Source organism: Ziziphus jujuba, chromosome 4, assembly GCF_031755915.1.
Source record: "Ziziphus jujuba cultivar Dongzao chromosome 4, ASM3175591v1".
Taxonomy (NCBI): domain Eukaryota; kingdom Viridiplantae; phylum Streptophyta; class Magnoliopsida; order Rosales; family Rhamnaceae; genus Ziziphus; species Ziziphus jujuba.
In genome coordinates this window covers 5,991,162-6,001,693 of record NC_083382.1, presented here as the reverse complement: position 1 = coordinate 6,001,693, position 10,532 = coordinate 5,991,162, and the positions used below count along the sequence as shown (strand labels likewise).

Below are 10,532 nucleotides of genomic sequence, written 5' to 3'. Positions count from 1 at the left end.
ATATTTTTCATTTTTTCAGATGAGCAACCAAAATCTTCTCGAGTATTTTTGTAATTTATTGGTGGTCTAAAACATCACCAAGGATCCTACTAATTTTTTGTGACTGATATTTTTTTTATCTACAAAATTTGATCCTTTTAGCTACAACATACTCTTTCTTTCTTTTTTGGTAATTCATTTGCTACAACATATGTTTGCTATTTTTCATTTTGAGCTTGTTGAAGCCTGAAGGATGAAAGTAGACAATAATATTCTTTAGGATGTTTCACATATTGCATTAAGAAGTATGATTGATTTATTTGAGCAGCACACACATCAATTTCAATACCTTTTTTTTTTTTTTTTGTTTTTTGGCTGAATAATCAATTTCAATTAGTCTTGGCAATGTGACGTCAGTATGGAACTCAAGAAAAGAAATCTTAACTAACCACTCTTTTTTCCACATCTAATCTTATGTCATTTCAATGCTATAGTTCACAATACAAATTATTATTATTTTTTCACATGTTGTGTACAACTGTCAAGAAATAATCATGAAACAAAAAAACAAAAAAGAAGATAATTTGGTCTCAAATCTAATTAATTTGGTCTCAAATCTAATTGAAACTTACTCCAAAGAATATTCTCTGCGAACAAATTGTAGATGAATTACTAGTTCATATAATAACCAAACGTTTTTGTTTTTCCAGTTTTGTTTTAGGAAAATGCTTGAAATACCAAAACTTTGGGTTAACAAATGTTAAGGTAATTGTTATATTGACCATTTACAATCTATATTAGTTTTTAATCATACAATCATCTCTACTAGTTTTTAATCTTACATTAAGATACCAGTTCATTCATTTGGGAAATATTTGGCATCCCAACAATTTGTAAAAGAAATTATTTATCTTCCCAACTATTACCTAACGGTCAAATTTAATTAGAGAAGTAAATAGTAACCTTGCAATAAAAAAGATTTGCTTTTATATATATATATATATATATATATTTCATTCAATTTTGTAATTTTTTTTTCTTACATTAAATGTGAGATCCAAATATAGAATTACATGAGAAAGAATATAGTGGTTTTACTAATAAGTTATGGAAAAAAAAAATTACCTTTAATTTTGTACTCATTAATCAATAAAAAAAATGGTCTCTTAGCAAATGGAAAAAAAAGGTATTAATTATAACCATAATTGTAGGTTTTGATTGACCAAAATAAATGTCACAATCAATTATCAAAATGCTTAATAATTAAAAAAGTAAGGGCTGATAGGACTGAAAAAAAGTAAAGAAAAACAAAAATAGCATTCAGGAGCTAAGAAGGGAAAAAAAAGATGAAGAAATATGAATAAAAAAGGACGACAAATATGACCGTTGAGGCTTCACAGTTTCCAGTTCCCAGTGATGGTGTCATTTGTTTGTTTGTACAAAAGGCCTGGTCCCACTCTCTCCTCCTCAAAAGCACAGAAAATGAATGTCTTTTTTTTTTCTTTTTTTTTTCTTTTTTTGCTCTGTCACAGAAAATGAATGTCGTTTAATACAAAACTCACTCATATATATACATATATATTTACCACATATATAATTATAGAATCCCCATGGCATAATTTTAAGCAAAAAAAAGAATCACCATGATATAAAAATATATATATATGATAGTTAAAAACCCATAACGGCTATCCTACAAACAAAAAGGTCGCTTAGCTCTGCTTTGCTTGCTACGAGGTGATTCCTTGGCCGTCTGATTTTCCTGACAATCTTTCCACGTGATTTGTGGGTACCACTCTCTCCCTCTCTGTCTCTCTCTGTGTCCAAGTTACGTACAGTTACACCATTTATTCTCCCAAAACTTTAAGTCCAATCTTTACTTAACTTTCTTTCTTGACTTTGGTATTTTATGTTTCCATTCCAACACTCATTCTCATTCTCAATCCATCTCTTTCTCTCTCTTTTTCACTCTCTCTCTCACTCTTCATTGTTGGTTTTTTTTTTTTTTTTTTCCTTATTATTATTTTTATTTTTTTTTTGGTTTTTGGTTTAAGATTCTCTTTGTGTGGGCTTTTGAGGGAGGGTTTGAATCTAATGGCTGTTCTGCTTCTTCTTTTGCTTTTAGCAGCTGCTTCAGCTGCTATAGCTGATGAAGGTTAGTGGTATTCATTTCTTCTTTCTTCTTCAAATGCTGTTTGTTTGCTTTTTCTTTTTCAATGTTGGGTTTTTTCTTACAGTACCGTAAATGATTTTTGGACATTTTTGTTTTCCCTTTGATATATATACATATATATATATACATTGTAAACATTTATTTTTATCTACACTATCTTTTCTATCCAAGATTGGTGGTAGTTTCATATCCCTTTTTGATGAAATTTGGAAGACATGAAAGTAGTTTTTCTTTCTGGTCATCGAAATGAACACAAGTAAACAGAATTTATTGACCCCTCTCTTGGTTTTTGAGGGCAGTGAGAGATTGCATGTCTTTTTTGTTTTGTTTGTGTGTTTTTCTATAGTGGGTTAGGTGTGCTTCATTTTTCCATGAGGCTTTTGAGTAGATCAGATATTAAATTGCAATATGAAGAAGGAGGGCATAAGGGAGTTGGGAGCTTTAAATGAGCTCAGTTCTTTCATGATTATTATTTTTAAGATAAAAAATGTATTTCCTTTTACCTATTTTTTATGATAATAATCAACACTGGACCATATTCCTATATAATTTCTACCCTCTCCCAGTCCCTCTTTTTTTTTTTCAATATTATAAGAAAGGACCATCAACACTGGACCATATTCCCATATAATTGTCTTCCAGCTAATGAGTTAGCTAGCGCCATATCCTTTGCCTTGGTCGTTCAAACGGTCAAAAGAGCAAGTTTTTGTGCTCTTCTGTTTAGGACTTAAAATATACTTTATTGTAGATATAGAACATACCTTGCTGCTTTGCCTTCTGTTTTCCCCCAGTTGTATATTGGGGGTCCATATTCCATGGATTTATGTGCAGGCTTTAGTAAATTTTACTTGGATTTTGTATCCATCAACCTCTATAACCAAAATGGTCCAAATTTATCTCAGACAAATAGCATTGGTTTACTACTTTATATGTTATAAACTATCACTACCTTCAAATTATAAAAAAATATAGTCCTACCTGTTATGAACTATGACTACCTTCAAATTATAAACAAATTTAGTACTAATATTAAGCTTAAAATACTATTTTCCCATTGATGAATATACAAATACTAATAATTATTGAAACAATTCAAATCCTTTTAGTCTTAAAAAACATTGAGATTCATGCTGTGTTTTTTTATTTGCTTTCTTGCAGATGCATTCATCGGTGTAAATATTGGAACAGAGCTTTCTGATATGCCTCATCCTACACAAGTAGTAGCCCTCCTTAAAGCACAGCAAATTCGACATGTTCGTCTCTATGATTCCGACAGAGGTATGCTTGTTGCACTTGCAAACACAGGCATTCAAGTGATGATAACTATCCCCAATGAACAGCTTCTTGGAATTGGTCAGTCAAATTCCACAGCTGCTAATTGGGTTTCGCAGAATGTTGTAGCTCATTACCCTGCCACCAATATAACAGCCATTTGTGTTGGCTCTGATGTTTTCACCAGCCTTCCAAATGCAGCAAAAATCCTTGTTAATGCCTTCAAGTACATCCAATCAGCCCTTATTGCATCAAACCTCGACCGCCAAATCAAAATCTCGACTCCTCTTTCTTCGTCTATCATCCTAGATTCGTTCCCACCTTCCCAAGCCTTTTTCAACAGCTCTTGGGATTCAGTTATGGTCCCAATGCTAAAGTTCTTGCAGTCCACAGGGTCATTTCTCATGCTCAATATTTACCCTTACTATGACTATATGCAAGCAAATGGTGTCATTCCTTTGGATTATGCACTATTCAAGCCTCTTTCTCCAAACAAAGAAGCCGTTGATTCCAATACACTTCTCCATTACACAAATGTGTTTGATGCAGTTATTGATGCAGCATATAGTGCCATGGCTTCTCTCAACTTCACTAACATTCCGGTAGTTGTTACCGAATCAGGCTGGCCTTCGAAAGGCGGTTCTAATGAGCCAGATGCGACCTTAGAAAATGCAAACACTTACAACAGCAATTTGATAAGGCATGTGTTGAACAAAACCGGAACCCCTAAACATCCCGGAATTGCTGTTAGTACTTTCATTTACGAACTCTATAACGAGGATATGAAATCCGGACCAATCTCAGAGAAGAACTGGGGATTGTTCGATGCAAATGGGGATCCTGTATACATTTTACGCTTGACAGGATCAGGAATGGTGCTAGCAAATGATACGACAAACCAGACTTATTGTACTGCAAAGGAGGGTTCTGATCCAAAGTTGCTTCAGGCTGCACTTGACTGGGCTTGTGGACCTGGAAAGGTGGATTGCTCACCTATATTGCAAGGAAAGCCATGCTATGAACCAGACAATGTGGCTGCACACGCAACATATGCGTTTGACGCTTACTATCATAAGATGGGGGAGGCTTCCGATGCGTGCAACTTCAACGGCGTTGCTACGGTTACTACAACAGATCCAAGTAAGATAATGCCCTGTTTTCATTTTGAACATTTTTTCATTTTGCGGTCATTTGCTTTGAGTTTTAACTCTTATTGTTTATGCATTTTATGCAGGTCATGGTTCTTGTATATTTTCAGCAAGGTATATATTTTTCTTGCAACCACCCTTAATAGCATTGCTAAAATAAAATTAGTAACTCATAAGCAACGAAAATTAAAGTGGTTTTCCGATATGTATTAAGTAATAATCTCTTTTGATAACACGCAGTTAAAGTAATTGGTTTGTCAATAATGCAGTCTTGGCAGGAATGGATCCATTGCAAATATCACAGCTCCATCAATGAATTCTACGAGTGCTGTCTCTTCTGCATGCAACTTATACAGTGCTGTTTTCACAAACATTGTGATGGTTATTGGGATTCTTTTGTGCACTGGAATTTTCATATAGAGAGATGGTTTTTAAAGTCTGACTCAAAATTTTTGGAAATTAGATGGATGGAAGGTGGTGATCATCACATTGTCTTCCTTTTTTTTTTTTTTTTTTTTTCCCTCTGAGAAGGAATTGGAATAGTGACCAGGTAGTTTTTAGGGAATTGGTCAAATTCAGTTTTGTACAAAACAAGTTGAAAGACCTGGAATGCTTTTTAGTTATTTTAATTACAATTCTTTGAATTCGGAATTTCAGTTTTCTTTTCCCTTTCTTATCATTATTATTATTTTTTCGCTTGTTGTAATTGTTCATATCGCAGACGTGTAGTAAAAACGGCACCTTTAAAAATAACTTGCTAAGAATTGGCAAAGATTCAATAGACCAATTAAAAGAAAATGAAAACTGAAAAAAAACCAAAAAAAAGGATAAATGAACACCTAAGAATAACATGGTTGGTGGTTCAGCGCTATAGGTTTAAAGTTAAACAAGAATACAAGAATGTCCCCCATTTTAGCTAATTTGCTTGGTTTTTTGTTTCCTTGTACCATTCTTTGATCTGCCTCATGAAAATTCCACCCCAATCCAAGCTAATTTTCGTGAAAAGCGTACTTCTAGAACTTGAATCAATTTCAAGTAGTTAAACCATTTCCGTTGTTTTTTAACTTCAATTTATTTACCCTGCAGTTTTGCAAAGTATGGTTCTAAAACAAATTAAGTTACTGTTTTTTAAACAACTTAAATATTTGGATCCAACAATATCAGAAAATTTTTATCAAGCAAATTATCCTCCTGACTATCATGATGTTCTTTGTTTCATTTATTTTCCCCTTTTCGTTTTTGTTCTTCAATTTTGAACCACCACCGATCAGGCTCCGATGCAAACAATCATATAAATCCAATCATCTCCCACATTGAAATACACAAACCCATTATGGCTCCACATAAGTGATCAACACGGATCTAAAATGGGATATTCCTTAATATTAAGAAAGAATGTTATATAAAAATAATACTTTTTTTTTGTCTCCATAAATTTCGATTTTCAAATTCAATTGGGTTCATCAAGAATATGAAAACCATATTCAACTCAGTGGGGTTTTTAAGCTCTCAGTCAAAGGGCCAAATTTTTCCACATGAGAGAAACATAGAAAGACTGAGTGACCCTCCTACAAACCTAAGCCAAGAAAGGAAATGAAAATCAGAAAACTTGAGAAGTGCTTGAAAAAGCCTTCCTCTATCAGATAAAATAGGAGGTATCAAAATATTAAAAAACCTCCACTCTTATACAGATAGAATCATCAGGCAATCACAAGCACAGTACAAGCAATCCTTCCATGGCTTAAGCCTTTCAAAGGATCAAAACCCAACCCTCCATTCCTCAATTCGGTGTGGTTAAAGCATATAATCAGTCATCATCGAGCACCCACATTGAACTATGCCAAAAAAGAGACAATAATAATAAAAGAAATAAATTGTAAATGGGTCTGTTTGGGAGATGAGAAAATATACAACCTAGGACGGATAAAATAAAATAAAATAAAATAAAAAGGCTATTGTTTGGGAGATGAGAAAATGTCGAACCTACGAGAAAAGGCAAGAATCAAGGTTGATTCTACCTGTCCAGAGGTACCATAAAAATGGATTTGATTTCGCATCGCTTCGTAATCCCTATGCTTTTATTGAATAGTTCATCAGCATAGAGATTCATAGGCAGATGCTGTTTCTGAATTTCTACATCTTAAAACAAAACAAAATTTACAGTTTACTAAGAAAATTTTTTGTTTTGAAAATTTTTGGGAGGTTAAAAAAGTAGATTACAAAATATCAGAGAGGCAATGGTTGGTTTAAATATGGATTGAGAAGATAGGGTTTGTGGAGGAACTTAATCTTTCGACCACTGTTTTCCATATAATTACGATTTTACACAGTCTAAGCCTCTGTTATGTTTGGAAATAGATTCATTTTGGGCCAGACAAGCAATGGGTAACTTATGGCCCAATTACCCATCGGAGATCCATACCTATGGGTGATGTTTATGCAGATAAACTTGAATGTGGAATTTTTCAGTGTTTTGGCACACCTTAAAAGCAGAAAAGACGTTGCTGTTGAACACCATCTTCATGGCTGCTAGAGTGGGATTTTTTAACAAAAATTGGACAAATTTATATGAGAATACAAAAACCATGCTCATTTTCTTTCCTTTTCTTCTTTTTTTTCCTGCTGTTAAATTTTGAGATGAGCTAGATGAACTTACCACCATAGCATGATACATTCATTTATATAGAAAAGCTATATATATATATATATATATATAGTTTAAACATACAAGTTATGTCTCATAAATTTGCTTCTAATAAAATAATATACAATCAGATTACGTTGCACATATAGTACTTTAATATGTTTGGAATATAATTCATTTTTTATGTTCTTAATATATTGACATGACAAATATTAAGGGTTATCACTTGCTCAATTAGATTTTTAGTTTTAAATCGTTAATTAAACTGTTACCCTTAACGCTTAGCATGTTAAAACTTTCCCACATATCACAATTCTGCTTATACATATATAGAGGTTTATGTATTTATATGATGTATTGTGTATTATGTATATAATTAATCACTGTGAGGGGTGGGTGCAAGGGAAGGAGGAGCAGAAAAGAGGGTGGAGAAAAGCCTATCAGCAAGCACTGCATTGGCTGCATCAGAGGGGTGGAATGCATCCCAAAATACATAGTCTCTGCGGTTGCTGCATGGTTTTGAGTTGGGTAAGCATAGCCCTCCAATGCTTGTGTCTACATTGCAACATGATGTATTTGAAACCTTAAAACCTGATCCCACACACACACACACACACACAGAGAAAAAAAACGCAATTGATTAATTCAAATTGTCTCTCTGCGTTTTCTGTGTCTGTATATATATATATATATATATATATATTTTTATATAAATATATAGAAAAAAATTTTCAGGTCAAGACCAATCTGATAGAAAATTATAAGATGTCATTTTTCCCTTTTTGTTTATTTTAGATTGTTTCAAAAATTAAACAGGTGCATTTAATCTGGATGTTAAAAAAACTTTTGTAGATTTTTTTAAAATGTAAAAGTGTTGGTATAGTTAGAACATTCATTTAAGACTCCATAAAATGATTTAAAAATAATTAAATACATTAATGGTTTACTATGTCTATATTTTAATAATTCACCATATTCATATAGACTACCAATGCATTATTAAATTTTAATTTTTGAAATAATTAAAATACCGATAAAAAAAAAGTTTACATATTTTTATCTTAATAAACTAATTATTATATATATAAATATATTTTTAAGCCGTTAGAAAATTATATATATATATAAATTAGAGAGAGGAAAGAGAGGGAAAGAGTACCATATTCAGTAGGATTGGTGATCAAATCATAAACAGCAGGATATGAATCAGCAAATAAAATAGAAGACTTGGGGAGTTTTTTATTGAGAGAGGAGATGAGCTTTTGAACTTTGGAATTGAATTCAAGCACCCATTGATTGACTCGTTTTAAGCATTGGCCTTTTTTTGACTTCACCCTCTGTGAAGGAATGCACCCTAGTGGACCTACTCCATGGATCACCATCTTTCTTGCACCAAGTTGGTACAGTCTCTGTCATATTCACACGTGATAAAAAGAAAAAATAAAAATACATACACATATATAGAAATTATTATTAAAAAAATAAAATATTTTTTTTTTCTACTTGAAAAGAAATCATATTGGAGAAATTTTTACCAAAAGTTGTTCACGAAAAGTGGAGGTCAAGAGTCCTACAAACTCATCATGAGTGTACTGCTGGCCATCTGCTAGAAATGGTTGCAAGAAATTGTTTACATAGTCATTGCTCCCTGAAAAATCAAAAAAATTTGAATTGAATTAATACCCTAATTAGTATTTCTAGTAATTGACTTTTATATATGAGGATTTGAAAAAATTATGCTAAGTTTAAATACTAATTGATATTAATTTTGGGTACTAACCAATTCCAATGAAATACAGAGCTTCATTACAGAGCTTGACTGCGGCCTGTTCTCCAATTTTAGACTTAATTGCTTCTTTTGTTTTGTTGAAGTTTTGTATTTGATCATCAAAAGATAGTCTCTCAATCTATATATATATATATATATATATATAAAACAAAGGAAAATAGCAACCAAAATTAAATTTTGTATAATATATAACGTAATTTACTGATTAAAAGTGAATTTAAACAAAACTTAATTAATGGAAATATATTTTCTTACAAAATATAATCCTGTGTCATTGAGTATTCCTGCTCCACCAGATGCATAATTAACTCCTTCAAGCAATGCATCATCATTTGGGGACAGAGAAAGATAAGGTGGTGGCGATGAAATTCCAAGCTTTGCAGCTAAAAATTCAAACAGAGAAACAATTAATAATTAAAAACAAATGAAATTGAAAATTTATCAAATATTGCATTAATTCTTAAATTCTAAAAAAAAAAAAAAAAGAAATGGAAAATGATGAAAATAGGTATATGTAGGATTATGAAAATGTACATATAATATCACCAATAGTTCTGCCATTAGTGAACCTCCCGGTTGCTTGGCCACTGGCATAGTCAATCCCATACCATGGATAATTGGACTTTGCAAGAGAATACTGTAGAAAATTGTTGTTTCCTACTTCTGTCAAGGAGTCACCGAAAACGAACGTCACCGGCGGTGTGGCCGATGAAGCCATGGATATGAATTTGGCTATGAAAATGAATGTGGCAAGAGCAATCCCCATGAATATTTCCATATCAATTTCACAAGCTTGAAAGTAAGTTGATTAACACTGCAATACTTTTATAGCAAGTTCAAAACAGTAAGTAGCACTTGAAGTCATGCCTATTTCTCCAAGTTTTGACATATTAGGTGATCCTATTCTAAACCATTAATTTGAAATACTTTTTCAAGTTGATCTTGTTTTTGGCATGTGCATATGAAATTTTCTATCTTTTATATTTTTATTTGGGTGGTTGGTGATCTTTGGCCAACTTACATCTTCAAGTCAGAAATGTTAGTTTTGTTAGGTATTTTTACTTGGTCTTGCGAAAACCAATATGCTTAAGTTATTTCAAAATTTTCAATTAGTTTGGTTTTACAATTTTGATTATTCACTTGTATAGTTTGGGTTAATTAATTGGATAAATAGCTTGTTAGCTACCAAGTAAATAGAGAGTTTTACGGTGGGAAAAAGGTTTAGTATGTAAATGTATTCATTTGAATTTTTTATTTTATTTTTTGGTAATGATGTATTAATTTGATTTAGTTGCTAAACTTATGGGAACGGATAGAGATAGTACTAAGTGTTGGATTTATTTGATCGCTTATACGCATTATGGCAAATATTGTATAATATATGAGAAATACTAGTTTGAAAATAAAGTCATTCGTTTATATTTTATTTTCAGAGAGATGTCATACATTCTTCGGTTTGAAAATATATTGAGGGTATGAAAATGAATGAACAAAAAAATATATATATATATATATATGTTTTGCTTG

At 32.0% G+C, this 10,532-nt stretch overlaps 2 protein-coding genes across 3 annotated transcripts; one reads left to right on the top strand and one right to left on the bottom strand.

Annotated features, from left to right (window-relative positions):
* The first annotated feature begins 1,908 nt into the window (after positions 1 to 1,908).
* LOC107407180 (glucan endo-1,3-beta-glucosidase 2) lies at positions 1,909 to 6,522 on the top strand. The gene is made up of 4 exons (XM_048472874.2): positions 1,909 to 2,134; positions 3,311 to 4,564; positions 4,659 to 4,686; positions 4,842 to 6,522. The coding sequence occupies exons 1-4, from the start codon at positions 2,074 to 2,076 to the stop codon at positions 4,990 to 4,992; spliced, it is 1,494 nt and encodes a 497-aa protein (XP_048328831.2). The 5' UTR covers positions 1,909 to 2,073; the 3' UTR covers positions 4,993 to 6,522.
* LOC107407195 (GDSL esterase/lipase At5g37690) lies at positions 6,071 to 9,818 on the bottom strand. Of its 2 annotated transcripts, none has more exons than XM_048472876.2 (6): positions 9,540 to 9,818; positions 9,261 to 9,388; positions 8,997 to 9,123; positions 8,752 to 8,864; positions 8,376 to 8,625; positions 6,071 to 7,771 (listed from the first exon to the last, which is right to left on the bottom strand). In XM_048472876.2, the coding sequence occupies exons 1-6, from the start codon at positions 9,781 to 9,783 to the stop codon at positions 7,593 to 7,595; spliced, it is 1,041 nt and encodes a 346-aa protein (XP_048328833.1). In that variant the 5' UTR covers positions 9,784 to 9,818; the 3' UTR covers positions 6,071 to 7,592. The 2 variants fall into 2 exon arrangements, with proteins under 2 accessions (XP_048328833.1, XP_048328832.1); XM_048472875.2 differs by having other exon boundaries at positions 6,071 to 7,807; positions 9,540 to 9,816.
* Between the last annotated feature and the right edge of the window lie 714 nt (positions 9,819 to 10,532).

Coding starts and splice junctions, on each gene's coding strand:
- LOC107407180 (XM_048472874.2), top strand. CDS start 2,074: ATGGCTGTTCTGCTTCTTCTTTTGCTTTTAGCAGCTGCTTCAGCTGCT. Junction 2,135..3,310: donor AGCTGCTATAGCTGATGAAG/GTTAGTGGTATT, acceptor GCTTTCTTGCAG/ATGCATTCATCGGTGTAAAT. Junction 4,565..4,658: donor GGTTACTACAACAGATCCAA/GTAAGATAATGC, acceptor CATTTTATGCAG/GTCATGGTTCTTGTATATTT.
- LOC107407195 (XM_048472875.2), bottom strand. CDS start 9,783: ATGGAAATATTCATGGGGATTGCTCTTGCCACATTCATTTTCATAGCC. Junction 8,626..8,751: donor CTTTTCGTGAACAACTTTTG/GTAAAAATTTCT, acceptor TGAATATGACAG/AGACTGTACCAACTTGGTGC. Junction 7,808..8,375: donor CACCAATCCTACTGAATATG/GTACTCTTTCCC, acceptor GTGTGGGATCAG/GTTTTAAGGTTTCAAATACA.